Source organism: Sus scrofa, chromosome 2 (assembly GCF_054392235.1).
Source record: "Sus scrofa isolate SSC_HxYL_T2T_F1_AM1 chromosome 2, Sscrofa_HxYL_maternal_Yorkshire_Landrace_v2.0, whole genome shotgun sequence".
NCBI lineage: Eukaryota > Metazoa > Chordata > Mammalia > Artiodactyla > Suidae > Sus > Sus scrofa.
Window position 1 is genome coordinate 3,226,178 of NC_139384.1, and position 20,993 is coordinate 3,247,170.

Below are 20,993 nucleotides of genomic sequence, written 5' to 3' on the forward strand. Positions count from 1 at the left end.
GTCCTGCAGACAGATGGTGTTTGTGATGGTTAATTTTGAGTATCAACTTGATGGAGCTAAGGGACGTCCCTGATAGCTGGTAAAACACTATTTCTGGGTGTGTCGTGAAGGTGTTTCCGGGAGAGTGTCTTCTGGAAGAGATTAGCATTTGAACTGACCAAGGACAGCAGGTGGCCCTCCCCAGTTCGGGTGAGCATCCTCCAAACTGAAGCAAAAGGCCGAGGAAGGGAGAGTTCGTTCTCTGCTTGAGCACCATCAGCCCCCACATTTTCAGGCCTTCAGGCACAGGCGGAATGACACCCCAGCCCTCCTGGTGCCCAGCTTGCAGATGGCCGACTGCGGGAGCTCTCAGCCTCTGTAACCAAAAGAGGAGCCAGCCTTACAATACAGCTCACTCGTCTCCTTTTAGCCTATTGGTTCTGTTTCTCGAGAACGTTGACGCAGCGTATTTAGAGCACGCACAGAATGAGGTCACCCATGGATGGACAGCAGAAAGGACAGAGGACCAAGGCCTGAAGCCGGAGGGTGTCCGACTTACGAAGATGTGGAGGCGGCTGGGGCAGGAGGTGGTCCGAGGAGAGCCAAACCACACCCTACCTGCCCAGCCGCACTGCAGTGTTCCTTTGTCCCTGGCATGTGGCATCTCCTGACATCCTACCACTTTGCTTCCTACGCTGTCTTTTGTCCATGTGCCCTGCGGAGACTCCAAGTGCCCAGAACGCGGGCTGGCACCTGAGGAGCTCCCAAAATATATATTTGTGTCTTTTTCGTGCCACACCCACGGCATATGGAGGTTCCCAGGCTACGGGTCCAATCAGAGCTGTAGCTACCCGCCTACACTACAGCCATAGCAGAGCAGGATCCGAGCCGTGTCTGCGACCAACACCACAGGTCACAGCAGAAAGGACAGAGGATCAAACCCACATCCTCATGGATGCTAGCTGGGTTCATTACTGCTGAGCCACAGTGGGAACTCCCTGTAGCTTAGCTTCTTATCATGACTTTTCACAGAGGCAATAACTTTGGAAGAGGTCCATTCATCACATTCTCCCTTACGGATTTGGTGGTGATAAGGCTATTCAAATTGTCTCTTTCATCTGGACTGGGTCTCGGCAGGTTGTGTGGTTTTCGAGGAACTGGTCCATTGTTCTAAGCTGTCGAATTTACGAGCATAGCGATTTGCCGTATTCCCGTGGCTTATGCCTTAGTCCATTGGTGCTGCTACAGCAACGCACATAGATCAGGCAGCGTAGAAACAAGGGAAATTAATTTCTTGCAGTTCTGGAGGCTGAAGAGGTGGGGATCTGGTGAAGACCTGTTCCAGAGGGCAGACGATGGCTTCTTTTAGCCTCGTGTGGAGGAGACCAGATTCTCTCCAAACTCTTTGCTTATCCCGTTTTGCGCTCATCCCGTTAGGGAAGCGCCGCCTTTGAGCATCCTTACCAAGGAGCAGGAGGGGAGAGGTTCAACATAGGAATCTCAGGGGAATACATTCAGTCTGTAACGTTATCCTTTTTTTTCTTTTTTGGCGGCATCTTGGTGTTTTGAGTTCCCAGGCAACACCAGCTCCTTAACCCACTGTGCTGGGCCAGGGATGGAACCTACCTCCGGCCACTCCAGAGACGCTGCCGATCCTGTTGTGCCATTGCAGGAACTCCTGTAACAGTATCCAGTGAATGGTTATAAGCTCTATCACGAATCCTTAATTTCATTCCTGAAATGGATGATTTGTGTCTTCTCTCTCTGTTTTGCTGTCTCGGTGGAGGTTTCTTATTATTACCTATTTTTATTTTAAAATTTCTTCTTCTTCTTCTTTGCTTTTTTAGGGCCACACTGGTGGCATAGGGAGGTTCCCAGGCTAGGGGTTGAATCAGAGCTGCATCTGCCAGTCTACACTGCAGCCACGGCAATGCCGGATCCAAGCCACATTTGTTTGCAACCTACACCGCAGCTCATGGCCACGCCATATTCTTAACCCAATTGGAGCTGCAGCTGCCGGCCTACACCACAGCCACAGCAATGCAGGATCTGAGCCTCATCTGTGAACTATGCCACAGCTTGCAGCAACGCTGGATCCTTAACCCACTGAGCGAGGCCAGGGATCAAACCTGCGTCCTCATGGACACTATGTTGGGTTCTTAAGCCATTAAGCCGCAATGAGAACTCCACATTTTTTGGGGTGAAGCCCAGTTTATATATTTTCTTTCACTTGGCATTGCCTCTTAAAAAAAGAAAGAAAAGCGCCTCCTGCTGGTTCCCTGGATGCCCGCTGGTCCTCATTCCTGAGCAACAAACAGATGGGTCTCTTTTCCTCCTGTGTTGTCTCGGTGTGCCCTGGGGTCTTTCTTGTTCTGTTTATTTTGGTCTCCCTTTCATGTTGAAATCTTTCCTGCGATATCTAGAAACCCTGGGCTTTACTTGGGAGTAGTTAGGATTCCCCCCCCCCCCAAACGAGCCTCCTTCTTAGGGGGAGGGGTGTGCAATGGACAGAACAGCGGCCTCTGAAATGTCCGGTCTCAATTCCCAGACCTGTGAATAAGGTAGTTTATGTGGCAGGACCAACTTTGGAGGCTGGTAACGATGAAGGGCTTTGAGACAGGACCAGTCCACTCATTGTCCCCAAGAGCGGAGAACAGCAGAGACAGCTGCAGGAGGGCTGGCCGCCACCGTTGGCTTGGAGGTGGCAGGCGGGGGCCAGCCCTGCCCACGGGGGTCCTCTTAGCCCCTTGAGGCTTGTGTGGAGCGTCTGGCTCACGAACTGTTAAGAGAATACGTTGGCGTATGAAGCCATTAAGTTTGTGGTCATTTGCCACGAGCAGCAAGCAGAATCCCAACACGGGCCCCATTGGCCGTGGTCTCTTCCTTCCCCAAGTGCAGCTCCCATAGGCAGCCAGCAGATGGCGGCAACCACCCACAAAGCAAACCAGGCACACACTCCTGCAGCTGGGAGTCTGGACAGAGGGTCAGAACCGGGTTAGAGTTGGGTGAGGAGGACCGTCAGAAGGGAGCCGCAGAGGAGGCTTCCAGGATGCTGGACGTTCAGCTTCTGAATCCTGGCTACAGAATGTGTGCTCTTGTGGAAATGATTGTACATCCAAGATTTGGGCAGTTTTCTGTATGTCATACTACAGTAAACAGTGTGGCAGGGAGAGGGAGTTCCCACTGTGGCTCCATGGGTTAAGAACCTGACTAGTATCCATGAGGATGTAGGTTCGATCCCTGGCCTCCCTCAGTGGGTTAAGGATCCCATGTGGCCACAAGCTGTGGTGTAGGTTGTGGATGAGCCTTGGATCTGGTTTTGCCGTGGCTGTGGCGCAGGCTGGCAGCTACAGCTCTGATTTGACTCCTAGCCTGGGAACCTCCATATGCTGCTGGTGCGGCCCTGAACACACACACACACACACACACACACACACACACACACACACACAAATGTGGGGTGGAAATAGAGGAGGGGAGGGGTGTGTGACGGACACACTAAATAAGTTACCTGGCAGGGCTCAGGAAGTCAGACCTCAGTATCTCTGAGGCTGCCTTTTGTCCTAGAGAACCAGGCTGATATGTGAGTGCTGGACCAAGTCTGTGTCTCCAGGCATCAGAGGTACTTTGCCAACTGCTTCTCTGTCAAATGCTGTGCGTGAGCAGTGCGTGGGATGCTTGCTGTGGACATATCTGTGGTCCAGAAGGCACCAGACTTTACCTCCCGTGAATCCCTTACCTTGTCCAACATCTCTGCCGGCAGGTCCACTCAGTTCAAAGGCAGAAAGGCCCAGTTGTCACCATCCATCCATCCATCCACCCATCATCCATCCAAACGTCCATCCACCCACATATCCATCCATCCATCTATCATCCATCCACCCACATATCTATCCATCCATCATCCATCCAAACGTCCATCCACCCACCCCTCCGTCCATCCATCCATCATCCATCCACTCACCTATCTGTCCATCCATCCATCATCCATCCAAACGTCCATCCACCCATCTATTCATCTACCCACTGGGGCTAAAGATCTAAGGCCCCAGGGAGACCCATGAGAGGGGAGGGGTTCCAGCCGTGCTGACCCTGCAAGCTGCCCTCATCAGGTCTAAGGAAGTGGCAGCTTTAGTAGGATCTTCTTGACCCCTGGGGAGTCGCCAGGGCCTCATCAGCTTGGGTTTGTGGGATTTCCTTGGGGACACAGGAGCACGAACACGAGGGGGCGCCCCTCCCTGGCGCTGTGTGAAAAAGTCTCTTTCACGAAATGACGGTGATCACAGGTGGCAGACTGAAGAAAAAGCGCCCCCACGTGCACAAACGAAAACCCTGGCAACCCTAGGATGGTCCCCAAAAGGTTTGGGGGACATTTTAGGTCCACCAAATCCTCAATAGTCTCTGTGGGCGGGACCAGGGGTTGGGGTTTGGGGATCGCGGGAGAGGCCGCTGGGAAGGTGTGACCACAATTACCATCCTCCCACACACGTGTACATGTGTGCACACGCACAGACAACACAGAACATGGATGCACACGCAGCCCCACACACATCCACACACACCCGGCACGTGCACGTCCTCGCAAGGACAGAGTCCCCGAAACATCCAGAAGGAGTCGCGTGCAAGGCGCCAGGACATGGAGGGGTCATGAGACCCTCCTGAATCTGTAGCTCTGACACTGGCGTCCCGGGGGGGGCCCCCCCAGCTTCCTGGGCAAAGTCACGCGGACAGGGTTTGAGAGGAAAGTGTTATGTATCCAAATTTATTCAGAGGAATGGTCCACCACGGGCCTCCGTGGGTCTGTGTACATTCACTTTTTTAAAAAAATGGTTTCCATAAAAGGATTTTTGGTAGTCACCTAATTTTTAATAGAATATTTATGTACAAAACCCCCGTTTCAAACTACGTACTGTACAAGAGAAAGGAGAAGCATTGGACGGCATGACTTTAGCAAATAATGAAAATCTGCAATGACACCCACAGACTTTCTCCTAGCTGGCTGCTTACGGGAAGGCCAGCACCTCACTGGCAGCATGTTCAAGACAAACCCTGTCTTCGCCCTTCTCTTCGGTGAAATATTTCTTGTACGTTTTTCTGGGTGCTTGAGAAACCTCGGATACCTGATTAGGCTACAAATTTCTATCATTCCTATCATCTAGGAGATGTGATTTTCTTAAAAGCTTTTAAAATGATAATTGTCCAATAGTAACAGTCCTGTAAGTAAAAATATAGAGCAGTGTTACCAAAATAGAAGCCTTTATTAATAAAAATCTTTGGTAGGAACAGTATTTTAAATTCCTCTCAATGATATTTGGCTAGCTAATAAAATAAATGCCTTCCACCTTTGAGCTACAGGAAAAAACCCCTTAAATCCACTGTAGAATTGATTTTTTAAAAAACCAATAAATATTCTGAAGCTGCAAAAGGACCCCCGGAAGTCTGAAGACTTCTTGAAACCCTGAAGCCGCCTGCAGAAATGCCGCCAAGGTCACAACCTCTCACTGCCCGTTTTCCTGACCCCCGGTGGTGGCAGGGGGTGTGGCTGACGGTGGGGCCCCCGGAGGTGCCTGTCACGCCTGACTCAGGACACCTGCACCCCTCTAGTTCTCCGAGAGGAACTTCAGAGCCCCTGGGCCATCCGAGTGGACCGAGCCAGGGGACCCCTCATTCCGACCCATGTCTGGGTTTCGGAACCCGTGGAAGGAAGAGGTGCTGGAAATCTCACTTTCCCAACCTCCAGGCAGGTGACGCCTTTTGGAACCGGTGTCCACATCATTTATTCCTCGTCTGTTTTTCTGTTCACCCTCAAATGTCACACGGGCCTTTGCCCAACGCCTTGGGTGCCACCTCGCATCTTAAGGCCTCAGGAGGATGAAGGAAGGTGACTTCTGGGGGCCTGCTGCTCGCCTCCGAGTGCCAAGGAGACCCCGGGCTTCAAGCATAGCGCCTGCATCAGCTGCGTGTCACCCTGTCCCCAGCGATGATTTTGATTAGCCTTGAATACCAACGATAACAGAATTCCCTGCCTAATGGTTTTGTGCAAAGACGAGAGAGAAAAAAAAAAAAACCAACAGAAAAAGACGGAGAAACGTCCTATGAGAAGGCGGTCTCCCAGGCTGGAGACAAACACAGGAGCCACCAGCCAGGGGGGTGGGAGAAACCGCCTGCCTGGGGGCAGGTGTGCGTTGCAGGCGCTGCCTGGCAGCTACAGGGGGCCCCCGGAAAAGTCGGGGCTGGCGGGGCGGGCCGGGGGGCTGGGGCTGTGGTTGTTGCAGGGCTCTGCCTTCTTCCGGTCCTTCTCCATCCACGTGTCCAGCAGCTGCTGCTTGCCCTGCTCCTCCCTCATGAACAGCTCCACCATCAGCACCTTCTCCTTGTGAATCTGCTGGCTGATGTCTTTGGGGATGTCTGGAATGACCCAGTCCACAAAGTCGCTCATGAACATGACCAGGTTCTGGAAGCAGACCAGAGTGGGCGTGTGGGCGTGGGCAAGGCGCACCCCGGAAGTGCTCCCGCCTCCACCGGCACCCCTCCCCCGGCCTCGGTTTCCCCGAAGGTATAAACGAGGCAGGAGGAGCCCAGCCAGCAGACCCTCCGGAAACGGTGACCGACTTTCTGGAAAGAACCTGAGCTCAGTTCCTCGGAAAAGCCTCTGAGTGATTCGGAATCTCTGCGCTGGGAGGCTTCAGAAAGGACCTGGGAGTTCCCGCTGTGGCCCCGCGGGTTAAGAATCCGACTGCAGTGGCTCTGGTGGCTGTGGAGGCACAGGTTCCACCGCCAGCCGGGCTCCCTGGGTTCAGGAGCTGCTGTTGCCACAGCAACGGATTGGCGTGGGTCCCAGCTGCAGCTGGGATGCAATCCCTGGCCCAGGAATTTCCACATGTCGTGGGTGCAGCCCTAAAAAGAGAGCAAGAAAGTAGATCTGACTGTGTTACACACATCAAGTATGACAAGTGCTAAGGCTTTAAGGGAAACGGCCTCTGAAGCTCCCGTAGACCCTCTGCCCGGGGGAAGGCCTCCCAGCCTCACCTGGAACTCTGCCCCCTCCCTGGATACATTTCTGTGGCATAGGATGCAAATGAGTCAGCTTTTATGGAAAAGACGGAAATCTCAGTTTGTAAGTTTGTGCCCGATGAGCACTTGTTAGGAGTGGCTGAGTCAGTCGCCCTGTCACAGAGGGTGCTGTGCCCGCCCCCGCCCCAGTCACCTGTCTGGGTGGGGCTCCCAGCCCCCGGCTGCGGCCAGCGTTGGCCACTAAGGCGCATGGTTGCCGGTCTCTAGGGAGCCACTCCTCTCACGTCCCTGTTCTGCGCCTGGACGGCCCCGCTGCCAACAGCCAGCCACGTGGGCAGACAAAGGGCACTCTTCTGCTCAAGGCGGGTGCACCCATGTGGTGGGATGCAGGCTCCAGCCCAGACCCCTCCCTGCTGAGCTGCCCCCTCTCTCGGGCCCCTCCCTCAGGAAGCTGCCGGCACCAGAAGCCTCGTCTCAGGCCCTGCGGCTGGGGCCCTGGGCCCCAAGCACTGGATCCACTACAGAGGGTCACAGAAAGCCGGGGCCAGGTGGGAACCTCGGGGCCGGAAGCCCTGCCTCCGGCCACTGTGAGACAGGGGCAGAGCTGGGGCTTGAATCTGGTTCTCTGGATCCCAGGTACTAGGGGCTTCCGCAGAGCACAGCCTCAGCAGGGCCCACGTGGTGTGGATGCTCTTGCCAGCCTGGGTCCTCAGCCCGGGGTCCCGTCCACTGGGAATCACTCCCGCCTCAGGGGTGGCCCGCCCCCGCCGGAGACTGGGCCATGTGGGGCCTGGTCCCCTGGCGGCTGGTGGGAGCGGGGCTGTCGCCAGCCCGGAGCCCACTGCCCTCCCGTCTCTGTTCGCTGGGGGACGTTTCCTGCCACACGGGGAGAGTGAAGACTGAGCTGGCGGGGTCTCCTTCCATAAAGACCCCGACCGGTAGCCAGACCTGCCCTCCGTGAATGGGCCCAGGTCCTTCCGCCAGCGCTGTGCCCGCCCCGCCGCCCCTCACTCATGTGCACAGGACCTGGGGGCGCCACGGCCTCCCCTCCACCGGGTGCCCAGGGCAGGGTGTCTGGCACCCCGACGCCGGCCAGATCCCGCCCCTTCCCCGGTCTGCAAACAGGCGGGGACCTCGCACCTGGAAGACGATGACGAAGGCCAGCCGGGCGGCCAGGACGGCCCAGAAGTCCTTGGAGATGTCATACTTGTGTTCCGACCACGGCGGCTCCCGGTAGTCTTTGTACCTGCAAGGGGTGGCCGGGGGTCCTGTGGATCTTCAGGAGGAACCGGGGTCCGGCCGCGCCCCGGGGCTGCTGAGCGAGCGGCAGGAAAGCCTGAGCGGAACCCTGGGCGCCTGCAGGACGGTGGCCTTCCTGGAGGGGGACGCCCTGCCCAGCCCGCTCCCACGGCAGGGGCTCTCCCGCAGGGCTGGGCAGGCCCGAGGGCGTGTCCCCAGGGAAGGGGGCTCTGGAACCTTCCTGTCCAGGGGCTCTAAACCTTTGAAGGTGCTGCAGCCCCGTCTTTAAAAAGAAGTGCCATCTAAGACTCCAGGAGGTCACAGAAGGCGAGGGGGGTCCGCCCCGGCTGAAGAGGGGTGGGCTCCCCAAACCTGTCACGTCACCCCACCCTCCACCACCTGCAAAGCTCCAGGCTGCGTGCCGTGAAACCAGTCTGAAAACCACCTCTGCAGCCTCGTCCTTCTCTGCGGGGGAAACTACTTGGGAAAAGAAACGTTTTCTCAAAGGAGCCTGTGTACAAGGTTCGTGTACAATTGGTGCAGTCAGGGCCACAGGCAACTGTCCCACGGGGCCCAGCCCTCTCCGGCACTTCCCTTCCCCCCCCGACTGAGGCTGTTACCCCTGTCCCCACATCGTAAATACCAGCCCCCCTTCCGTTTCGTCTTTTCCCCCAGGGCCGGTCCTGCCGCATATGGACGTTCCCAGGCCAGGGGTCAAATCAGAGCTATAGCTGCCGGCTGACACCACCGCTCACGGCCATGCTGGATCCTTGACCCACTAAGCAAGGCCAGGGATTGCACCTGCATCCTCAGGGAGACTGGTCGGATTCGCTACCACTGAGGCACAAGGGGAACCCCCAGCCCTCCTTTTATCACCTCTGGACACTGCCCATGACTTCCCACTGGGAGACAAACTCGCTCATTGCCCCGGGCCCCAGGGTCCCACCTGTGTCCTTTATCCAGTGGGAGTGTGTTGGGGGGGTGCCTCCTGGGGGGGGTCTGCCTTTTCCTCAGGGGCCTAGAGATGCCTGGTGTGAGGGCAGAGTAAGGCCGAGAGCCTGGGTTCCGTCTGCCCTGAATGCTGGGGCGCCTGGCCCAAACGGGGCAGATGCCCTCTGGGTTGGGACAGCTTTCCCAGAGTCATCTGAGAAAGTCACACACAGGGGGTTTGCAGGTGTGGGGTCCGCTGGTCACTGGAAAGCTGAGGCCTGGTGGGGGCAGACCAGGGAGGAGAGCCACCTGGCTCTGTGGGCACAGACCTGGCGTGGACCCAGAGAGGGCCCGCTCCCGCCTGCTGTGTGTCCCTGCGCCATGCCTTGGCCTCTCTGGGCCCCCCATGTGGTATTCCCTCCCTGAGCCCTGGCAGCAGCATTTATTGAGCAGCTACTGCACACCAGGCCCTATTCCAGGGGGTGGAGCTTCGGGGGGACAGAGGGAGCCCCTCACCCACAGAGCTTTGTGTCTGAGGGAGCTGGACCGGAGTCTCCAAGGGCCTGTTCAGCACTAAGCTGCCAACGCCAGAGATAGGATCCAGCTGGGAACACACACTCTGGTGCCAGCTGCGGAGCCCGGAGGCAGACTCGTATAACCTGATCTCTGCTGGGAACAGCCACCCCCTGTCCTCCCAGCCTCAGAAGCCACACACCTTTTCCTCCTTCTTTGTGCTCAAGGCCATCCGCACCAGGATGCCGGGCAATGTGTTTGGGTCACCTGGCAAACTCCTATGCACCCTTCAAAGCCCACTTACAGACCTGTCCAGAGGCCACCCCCCACTGCCTGTACTGACCTCTATCAGAGATGATCTTATGGTTTTTCCCTGCTTAGCTCTGTGCTCGGCCTGCCTGGTCCCCTGGGAGGTTAACGCCCTCACTGGGGGTGGCTGTGAACACAGTGGGACAGTGCCTGTTTCAGTGCAGGAAGAAAGGGTAGCCAGCAGCGCTTGCAGCTCTCAGTTCTTCTAAGCCTCCCCTCCCATGCCTGCTGCCCCATTCTGCGCTGGGTGCTGCTCCTCCCAGAGCCAGCTCCCCTGGGAGGCGGCCTGAGGTGGGTGCGGCCCGCAGTGGAGCTGCTCACAGCACCTGCAGCATCTCACCGTGGCCAGAGGAAGGGTGGGCCTGGCTAAAGCCCGAATCCTGCAGAGCAGGGTTGGCTGGCACACAGCCTTCTGTCTCCGAGGGGACAAAAGCAACAACGGTCTCATTTAAAAACGGGGTCTCTGCCCTGCCTCCCTGCCTCCTCCTGAGGGGCCCGGACTCCCGACCAACGCGCGGACAGGGTGCCGCTTCCGGGGGCTGGATGCCTGATTCCTGAAAACCAGCGCTTGCCCTGTAAATGCTGACACTGACGTTTCAGAGGGTATTTCTATAAAATGACCGCTTATCTCCCTGCCTTCTTTGTTCTGAGTCATTCTTCCTCTGAAATTCACTTTGAGTGAAATAGGTCGGCCTGATTGTGTTCTTGGCATGAGAAATTCAAACAAAGCAGCGCCGGCTGGCAAGCGGGGGGTCCTGGACTGGAAGCTGGGGGTCTCTGGGGCTCGTGCCTGCAGAGGGACCGTCCTGCCCTTGACCCCAAGCTCCCCAGGCCGACCTTCCCAAGGAGGTCAGAGCAGATCCCCTGGGCCTTTCCTGGGATGTCCTTGCCCGCGTCCCTGGGCACGGAAACGCGCTGCGAGTGGGATTCTGAAAAGTGGGAAGCGGGTGGTGCCGTGCAGTGCATTTGCGTGTCCCCTGCCCCCTCTCGTGGCAGGCCTGGCTCTAGCTCATTCCTTTTCACCCCTGTACCGGGTCCCAGAGTAGGCACGGTCCCTGCTGACACAGCACACCCAGCCCACCTTGCAATTTCTCTTGAATCACTCAGGTCAACTGGGTACGTCTGCTGTCGCAAAGTTATCAGTAGCACCAACGCGGGGTAGGTCTGCCTGCCTGGTCCAATGACCTTGGGCGGTGCTGTTTTTCCATCTCTTGGTTTTTTTTTTTTTTTTCCCCCTGCAGTCCCATGCCACTGCTTCTTACTGTTAGTACCCTGGCCGCCAGCAGTCTTCACCACGCCCTGCTACCGGGTCAAGGGCATGGAGACAGTTAGGGGAACTTCACAGAACTATGTGCAAAGGAAGAGTAACGAGGCTTGGAGTAAACACCCGCCCTAAGCAGGTATTTATGAGGGCTTCATGACATGTGTCCTGCAGTCTTTGGTCTTTTGAATCTGCTGGGTTGGAAGCAGTTCAGATTGCTGGCGGCTCCTAGGCACGCTGTGGTCACGCTGTCTGCCTCCCTGCTCTCAGCCTCATCTCTAGGCCAGCGGCCAGTCACATGATGGTCCTTGGTCTCCCGACCTGGGATGCTGCGCACCTGCTTGTTCCTCAGTCTTCCTGTCCACGGGGTTGCCCGTGACACCTTGCGTTCCGGAGCGGGCTGCACTTTCCCACCCACAAACAGCCGGATTCTCACCTCTGCTTTTGCCCGCTTTGCCCTCCCCCGGAAAGCTCCCCCACTGGTTCCACCCTTCCCCTGGCTTCCGGCTACGCTCACCCCTTTACATGGATCTGTCTCTGCTGCTTTGGCCCCCTGCCTGAGGTCCCTGGAGAGCAGGGACCACTCCTGAACCCCCAGCCCCCAACCCAGGCTGGCCCATGGAAGGTGCACAGAGTATGGCCAGGCCTGGCTCTGCCCCTCACCCGCACCACTCCCACCCCATCACCGCCTGTCTTTCCCGGGGTGCTCCCTGCATGCCCTGAGTGTCTGGCCAGCAGATGGAGCCCCGCAGGTTGGACCCTCTCGGACCTCTGTCGCTCTTGCCTGCCCAGCATCCATCAGCCCTTCTTTGAGTCAGTTTTCCTTGGCATGCCCTCCATTCTATGGGCCATGAACCCACATCCTGGTACACGACCCAGACCCACCAACAAGAGCCCCACTCTCCACTCTGGCAACAGTGATTGTTTCAGGGATGGGGCTGTGACCCAAGACAGGTCAGCAAGACCCAATCCTGGGACCTTTGATGACTGGTGGGAAAGAGAAACTCTTCTTGCTGGGACTGCTGAGCTGAAAGGGTATAAAGCAAGAGCTGCTGGGGAATCCTTTCTGCCTGCCTGGACATGCCGTGAACACGGAGAAGTGCAAAACTGGGAGGCAGTGTCAAAATGGGGCCTGATGGCACACTACAGCCCCTGGATCCAGCCATGCCTGAAGCGATCGCGGACTCCTTACCTGAAAGGACTAGTACATCACCTCCTACCCCCACCTCAGGGATCATTTTTTTTTCTTGACGCAAGATTGAGAGGTCCTGCGACACGCCCTGAAACAATCCTGGCTTGAACGGGGCTTTTCCCAACAGCCCCCCAAACTGGTTCTTCCCAGAGGGTCGCGGGGAGCAGTACCTGCAGATCTGCACCTCGTAGCCCAGGTCCAGGGGGTCGTCGGGGGCCGTGCCATTCTGGAAGTCGCTGACGTTGAAGGAGGAGAGCGTGTGGTTGACGAAGCCGTGCATGGTCCCGTCCGCGCTGTACATGTACAGGTACACCAGGCGGGGGATGAAGTCGGACGTGAAGGAGATGACGAACGCCTGAGCCGGGGAGGGCGGGGGTGAGCGCGGCCTCGGCTGGCCGGGGACAGGGACATGCCCCGCCCCAGCCAGGGTGGTGCTGGGGGCCCCGCCATGTGACCCAAGCTGGCCAGTGCGACCACAGGGCCTCGCGCACCAAGGGAACGGAGGGCCAGGGGACCTCCTGCCAGCCCCTCCAGGGTCCCGAGCGCCCCTGAGCAAGGAGGCTTGGGGACAAGGCAGGCTGCCTCTCCCCAAGCCTGCGTGGCCCCAGATAACTTAGGTGACTTCTCTGTGCCCCGTTTTCTCTTGTCAAACAGAGCTAACCATGCCCACTCCAGGTGCGTCTCCTTCCTGGCTTGTTTGAAAGAGAACGAGGCAGACAGAGAAAGTGCTTTCTAGACTAAAGTTCAGAGCCTGCACACCCTATTCTGGAGCAGCCCCCGAGGCAGAGTGCTGTGAGGCCAGAATCAGAGAAGGGACCTGATGGCCCGGGGTCAAGTCCAGCTCTGCTCCTGCTGGCTGTGCACTCCTGGGCAAGTCGCCTGGCCTCTCTGTGCCTTGGCTGTCTCACTTGCAAGATGAGGCAACGACCCCCTGCCTCCGTGGGCCCTGGGGGTACACTAGTGAGTGGATGCACTGAAAGGGCATAGAAGGGCCTGGAACATTCTAGATGCTCAAGAGATGTATTGTTGCTGCTGGTTGTTCTCAGGGGACGTTGTAGAGAAAGGTCGAGGAGATTTTGCTGTTCCAGCCCAGCACTCGCTGCACTCCCTCAAACCACCAAGGGCCCCTTGTGAATAGGAGGTGCTCCCGAGACTGGGGGCAGAGACCAGCTCCCTGGAAGGGGCACCCAGCCGCGCGGCCGCTCAGCCAGGTGTCCTGGCCCAGGTCCTGACATCCCGTCACTTACGTTGATAATGACGGCAAGCTTCCCAACGCCTCTGAGGATATTGTACCAGATCCCTGGGGGGAAGAAAATACAGTTTTAAAGTCCCTCTTGTCCCAGCTCATCAACTCCGGCGGCAGACGGCAGCCCAGCCTTGGCAGGGGCCCCCCCACCCCGGTCCTTTTCTGGGGCAGGTCAGACACGTGGTAACGGGGAGCTGAGGAAGGACCTGGCTGACAACAGAGCCCACAGCTTGAACTGGCTCATCAGCTGTTTGAAAGCAAACTGTAGCCTCTCAAAGACGTGGGGAAAAACATCTGGTCCCTAAAGGTTCTGAAGAGTCCCCTGAGAAGCTACATAAACTGCTTGGTTTCGAGGGAACCTTTTTCTACAGAGACAAAGATTCAATTTGGAAGAAACTCCTGTCCCAAAGAGCCCACGCGGCAGCAGCTGGAGACAGAACTCATGAGGTTAGGTGTCCAAAAACCTCCAGGGCTAGGAAAACTGAATTGAGGGATGGGTCAGGTGCAGGGCCGGCGTCAAGGAGCCACGTCCAGGACCCGGCTGTGAGGCCAGGACCACGTCCTGGGTATAATGTCTGGACAGCAGGGCCGGGCAAACCACTTCCCGTCTGGACACCTCCACGGGCAGCAGCTGGGGAAACGCGCTGCTCCCAGGGCCCGCCTCCCAGCAGAGAAAAGAAACAGCAGGTCCAGGAAGGAAGCTCTCTGTGGGCCCAGGGCTGGCCCTACTCTTAGGGTCTTGATGCCTCCACTCCTGGAAAGAGGCCCAGCGCCCCCTTCTGCCCCCTGCCCACGTTGCATCAGGCCAGGCACACGTCATAGCAGATTTGGGGCCGGAACCTGTCCCAGGCATTCTCTCTCCCTGCCTCCAGCTGGATGTGAGATGGTGACCACAGCACTTCTCTGAAAGGGCAGGAGGGGACGAAGGCCAGTCGGGAAGACTGTGGCAGGGTGGGGGTCTCTGCCTAGGACGAGCAAGGTTCTTGCCCTGGCACCGAGTGCCCGTTTGAGGGATGCATGCAGGCGGCCTGCAAAGACAGCAGTTCAGTGGCCCAGAAGCTGGAAACCACAGGCTCAGACCCGGCACCCAAGGTCAGCGCCAGCCGGAGACCGCTCGATGACAGCACGCATGTCTGCGGCAGACCCTTCTGCGGGGCTGGGCTGGAGGAGGGCCCATCTTCCCACCCATCCGCGGCCCTCGCGCCCTCGCCGGGTACCACCTAACCCCAGACGGGACGTTCATCGCGGGTGTGTTGGGTCTTCTCGCGAGACTGGTGCTGGGGCCGGGGCAGGGCGGCCCGGGGCACCTGCGCTCAGGGCACTAGATCCACACGCCCTACGCGTCCCCGCTGAAGGAAATACGCGGGGTGAAGGTGAGCTTCCTGGCAAGAGCAGCGCCGAGCACGGCCTGCGGCTCTCACGCTGGCTGTCTCCGGGGCTGGGAACCCTTCTGGAGGCCCGGAGCTCCCAGGAGGCTGCGCACCGCACATCCTTGCATCGCTCCTGGGTGCTGCTGGGTGTTTGCTGAGTGACTGCATGAGCGTAGAAAGTCCTCAGCCACACTTCATACCCCGAGCAGAGGCTGCAAAACGGCATCCCTCGGGCCACATCCAGGCGTAGGGGTGTTTCATGGAGCTTGGCTGCTACTTAAAAAATGTTGATGGATGCTTACAAAAATGATGATGTATTTAAAAAGCCCGACTGGCTGCTTCTGAAAGAGCCTCAGTGCGGTCCGCGGTGGGCGGGCAGTCTCCATGAAAACAGCGGGCGGTGGCTGGCAGTGGCGCCCCCTTCAGGCCATACCCTGCACTGCAGTTCTGTTCTCTGCATTGGAGGCCTTTTTCCACCGGGATTGACTTAGAGAAACGTATTTATCAGGACCCAGAATCCACAGAAGTAGGGGGACAAAAAACCCAAGTGGGGAGTTCCTGCTGTAGCCCCACGGGATCAACGGCATCTTTGGAGTGCTGCTGGGATGCAGGTGTGATGCCCAGCCGGGCACAGTGGGTTAAGGATCTGATGTTAGTGGGAGCTGCGGTTCGGGTCTGATCCCTGGCCGGGGAACTCCAGATGTTGGGGTGGGGGGGATAGCCAAAAAAGGAAAAACAAACAAAATATCCAAGCAGGCGAGACGTTCCAAGGGAACCTGAACAAGACTCCTTGTGTGCTGCATGTCCACTCGTGTCCACTCATTCGTACAGCCCTGCCTGGCCCTGTGGGGTCTGAGATTGAGAACTCTAAGTGGGTGCGCTGGGTGCTGGTGAGCTGGGCAAGTTGAGGTCTCTGGGCAGGGGGCTCCCTTGAGGGCGGCCCCCCGAGCTCAGCAGGGGGAAATGTGTCTGTGGCTTGGCCCAGGTGACCGGCTCAATGGGCCGAGAGAGGTGACAACAGAAAACAGGAATGGGGCGGTGGGAGAAAGATGGGCCAGGGAGAGCATCCACAGCCCAGAACTGAACCTGCCTTACAGGTCCTGCAAGGTCTTTATGTCCAGGCCGATGGTTCTCTGTGTGAACCCCTGCACCAGAATCACGGGGTCTTGCGGGGTTTTTTTTGGTTTGTTTTTGGCTGCTCCTGCAGCGCGCAGAAGTTCCTGGGCCAGGGATTGAACCTGCGCCATAGCAGTGACCTGAACCAAGGCAGTGATGCCAGATCCTTAACCCTCTGCACCACCAGGGACCCCTAAGGGGTCCTGTTTTAAAAATGCAAAACCAGGACACCAGCCCAGCTGGAAGGATCAGCCTCTAGGAATCCTGACCCTCTGAATTATCTGGACACACATTCCAGGATGAGAATCGCTGCTCTGAGAACCTCAAGGCCCCAGCTCTTTGGGAGGTGTCTTGGCTTCCTTTATGAAAGTCTCCCAATTGAGCTGCCTCATTCCACCTGCCTCTTCTGCTGCCGTTCCCAGCATGCTAAGATTCCAGGAACACAATAAGGGAGTTCCCACTGTAGCTTAGTGGGTTAAGAGACAGACTAGTTTAGTATCCATGAGGATGTGGGGTTGACCCCTGTTCTCGCTCAGTGGGTTAAGGCTGAGCGTTGCTGCAAGCTGCGACATAGGTCACACGTGTGGCTTGGATCCACTGTTGCTATGGCTGTGGCGCAGGCCTGCAGCTGCCGCTCTGATTCGACCCCTTGCCTGGGAACTTCCACATGTCGCAGTAGGGAGGCAGGTGGCTGTGCCCGCTCACTCGCAGCGCCTGGAGCTAGAATGCTGGCAGTTTTGTGCCACCACCGGTGCAGGTCACAGGGCCCCTGGGCCCTCTGCCCCTTCAGGGCCCCTCACGGATGACAGAAGGAATACAAAAGCCTCTTGATGGGAAGGTTACAGTGGAGGAAAACCCATAAACAACCCATGAAAGGAGGACAGGAACCAGGAAGCGAGCAGCTGAGGCGTGAGAGCTGGGAACAAACAAGGAGCCGTGAGCAGAAACCCGAGGACGTGGGCCCAGCTTCGCTCGTGGCGGAAGTGACAATGTCCACAAGGGCTGGGGACAGCGGGGGGCACCCTGGTGCTCCCCTCGACCCCGGTGGGCCTGTAGATTTCAGGGTGCCACCGCAGGGCATGGCCTGGCCCGGCCCCGCCAGGCAGAGGATGCCAAAGCAAACACTGGCTGCTGTGGACTCGCCTGGGGCCCTGGGTGCCTGAGAATCGAGCCTTTGTCAGGAACGAGTGGCGGGAGGCCACGCTCTTCTTCACGGCCACTGGGCCCTGGCTCAGAATTCCCAAGGACTGTCCAGGGAGCGGCTGGCGGGCTCCCTGGCCGCCCATCCAGGCCCCAGGCCTGCACCTCCTGAGTGTGCGGGAAGGGCCCAGGGCTTGTGTCTTCTGGTTCCAGCTCAGCACGACCACCACCTGGCCTCATCTCCCCACCTGGAAAGTGGGGCCGAGGATTTGCCTCAGGTTCCCCACGAGGCTCGAAAGCCCCAGAGGAAGTTCAATGTCAGAGAGATGTCTGCGGTCATGCTCAGCACAGGGCATGGCTCGCTTCCGAGAGCCCCGGGTTCAACGTCACCTTGAACTCGAGGAGGAACCTGCAAATACGGCCTGCGGTGTTTGCAGCGCGCGGCCTGTGTTTAGATGGCCCGAGAGCCAAAAACGGCTCTTACATTTCAAGCGTGAGACGGAGAACGCGCAAGAAGCTGAGCTTTTGGGTGAGGATGCTGCGCTAAGACTCGGGCACACGGCCCTTCAGTCCACAGAGACAAAAACATTTATCCTCTGGCCAGCTGCAGAAACCTGAGCTGGCGTCCGACCCAGCGCAGCAGCAAACCCACTGCTTTGGCCTTGGCCCTCCCGGCTCCTTAGGGGCGTGGTGTGAAGGCCAAGAGCTGGCTCCACAGCCACAGATGAGGCAGAATCAGGGACCCTGGGGCCAGAAGGGACTGCAGAGGGCCAGCGAGCTCAGGGGCCTTTGCAATCATTTTTTTTTTTCTTCTTAGGGTCACACCTGCGGCACATGGCTAGGGATCGAATCGGAGCTGCAGCTGCTGGTCTACGCCACAACCACAGCAACACAGCATTGGAGATGTGACCTACACCACAGAACACGGCAACACCAGATCCTTAATCCACTGAGTGAGGCCAGGGGTGGAACCTGCGTCCTCATGGATACGAGTTGGGTTTGTTACCACTGAGCTGCAACGGGAATTCCTTTTTTTTTAAAGGGCATATGGAAGCTCCCGGCCAGGGATTGAACCCTTGCCTCCACCTCTGCAGTGACCTAGGATTTTAAACCCGCCGCGCCACTGCGGGAACTCTGCAATCTTTCAGTCTTAAGCAAGGTCTGGTGGGAGAGCATCAGCTGGCTGAGTCGCTCCCGACTGGGTCGCCCACACGGGAGGGAGACGACAGTGTCAAAACACAGGGCTCTGACCTCTGCACTGGAGCCGGGCTCTGATGTCCCTCCCGGTGGGACAGCAAGGGTTTCAGGCCCAGCAGGTCACACCCCAGACCCCGCCGCACAAATGTGAACCAGGTGAAATCACCAATATCTACGTGTGAACCAGGAAAATGGCAATTGCATCCTGTTCTGTCTGAGAGACCACATTGGGTACAGTGCATTTCACGCTTCTCAGGGGTGGAGCGTGGGGCATCAGTGGACCTGGCGCCGTCAGAGGGTGGGGGCTGCACTATGGGTCCGAGACTGCACATTGGCCAAGGAGTCCCTACCCAATGCCAAGGGAGGTGCCCTCGGAAGGGGCACTGAAGCTCCACATCATTGCAAGATTATGTTTATGCTGCAGAAGCCCAACCTGCAGATGTCCTAGTGCGCTGGTGTGCAAACCCTATTTTGGTAAAATGGCAAATAACATCCCTAAGACGCAATCTAATCTTTGTTTATTCCAAGAACTGGCACAGGACGAGCATAGGTGCTGTCCTAACGAAAACGGCGTGGAATAGGAGGTAAAACGAACATACTTTTGTAACTCGCTGTCTCATTTCAAGATAAAATCCTAGCAAAGACTTTTGTTTTCACTCTGAAAACTGGGTCCTGATTTAAGCTGATTCCCTTTAAGATAAGGTGGGCTTCGCCTTGAGGGTGAGGGCCGGCTCTGCCCTGACCACTAGACCCGGCTCCTGGACAGTCAGGCACCCTCATCTGCTTACACGCCTCTGGTGACAGGGAGCTCCCCACTCCACGGGGAATCAGCTCCATTTCTGAGCCCTCTGTTAGAAAGTTAGTCCTTATGCTGATGTTATGTAGTGACCCCCACACTCCCCTCTTCTGCTTGGACGAGGGGCCCCTCCGTGACCGGCGGTAAAGAGCCTGGGCCGACCTTGGCCCTGACCCGACAGGCCAGTTACATGATGCGCTTCTGTCACTGCGGGAGGGGCTCCCTCTTTCCTTTTCTCTTCTGTGACGGTTAAATGACTGAATGATACATGCTGTAGGAAGGCACCTGCCGACCAGCTAACATTATCTGCCCATTGGTCTGGCTGGGTGCTCTGGGACCACACACCTGTCCTGGGTCAGGTGGGGGGAGATGCTGAGGACCACACACCTGTCCTGGGTCAGCATCTCCTGGGATGAGATGCACCTGTTGACCAGCTAACGTTAGCTTCCCATTGGTCTGGCTGGGTGCTCTGGGACCACACACCTGTCCTGGGTCAGGTGGGGGGGAGATGCTGAGGACGGCCTAAGAGGAAACGTATCTCGAGGACCTCCTGGAGCAGTGGATTGCGGACATACTCAGCTAGCTGAGACACGAGCCCTTTCTGGAACATTCTCTGGGCCAGCACATTTCAGGAGTCAGGAAGTCGGGGTGGGATGTAGAGGGGCCTGGGGGTCCTGCAGCCCCACCCCTGGCTCTGAATCCCCCTGCAGGGCAGGTGCAGCGAGGAGCCCAGTACCTCCCTTTGCCAATTCTGCCTCTGGCTTCCAGGGAGCAGGGTCCCTTCCCCAAGCCCAGCCCGTTCTCACTTTCTTTCCTTTTCTTTTTTTGGCCTCGCCCTCGCATGCGGAAGTTCCTGGGCTAGGGATGGAGCCTGCGCCACAGCGGTGACCCAAGCCACTGCAGTGAGAATGCAGGATCCTTCACCCGCTGAGCCACCAGGCGCGTCCCCAGCAGGTTCTCGGATCCCGGTGCTCCGGGGACTCACCGATGTCCTTGGCTCTGACAGCCACCGGCCTGCGGAGCTCGGTGACGAACTTTTTGGCGTCCAGGCGGATCTCAATGATGTTGTTCAGCAGCGCAAACAGCGGGGCCAGCGGGAAGGAGGCGACGAACAGGGTGACAAAGCCGAACTGGATGACTGCGGGGTGGGGGGGGGGGACGGTCAGCACAGGCCCTCGTCCCAGGGCGGCCGGACCCCTGCCCCACGCGCCTGGGTCAGACCGTGCCCTGCCGTGTACATGCTCCCAGGACAGGCCCCCCGACCCCTGGTGACCCCGGGCCAGGAGGGGGCTCTGGGCGAGGTTCCAAATTTTGCTCTGGACCTCAGCGCTGCCTCCTGCACAATGGGCGGGTACTCACTCACACGTCTGATCGGAAAAAATCAATAATGGGGCGTTCCCGTCGTGGCACAGTGGTTAACGAATCCGACTAGGAACCACGAGGTTGCAGGTTCGATCCCTGGCCTCGCTCAAGGGGTCAAGGATCCGGCATTGCCGTGAGCTGTGGTGTAGGTTGCAGACGCGGCTCGGATCCCACATTGCTGTGGTTCTGGCGTAGGCCAGCGGCTACAGCTCCGACGAGACCCCTAGCCTGGGAACCTCCACATGCTGCAGGAGCAGCCCTAGAAAAGGCAAAGAGACAAAAAAAAAAAAAAAAAAAAATCACCAATAACGGGAAAAGGGTGCCCATGA

General features: G+C 57.7%; 1 protein-coding gene across 16 annotated transcripts in view; it reads right to left on the reverse strand.

Moving 5' to 3' along the window:
- Positions 1-4,712: 4,712 nt before the first annotated feature.
- The window catches only part of ANO1 (anoctamin 1), a 155,595-nt gene continuing 139,314 nt past the window's right edge, over positions 4,713-20,993 (reverse strand). For all 16 annotated transcript variants that reach the window (XR_014836725.1, XR_014836727.1, XR_014836726.1 and 13 more), the window contains 5 exons: positions 20,288-20,440; positions 13,685-13,737; positions 12,608-12,792; positions 8,134-8,239; positions 4,713-6,433 (listed from right to left, as the gene is read on the reverse strand). Coding sequence is in view for 12 of the 16 variants with exons in the window: in XM_021082683.2 (XP_020938342.2) it covers positions 6,185-6,433; positions 8,134-8,239; positions 12,608-12,792; positions 13,685-13,737; positions 20,288-20,440 (746 nt within the window). In the remaining 4 variants the exon portion in view is untranslated. The remainder of the gene's footprint in view (positions 6,434-8,133; positions 8,240-12,607; positions 12,793-13,684; positions 13,738-20,287; positions 20,441-20,993) is intronic.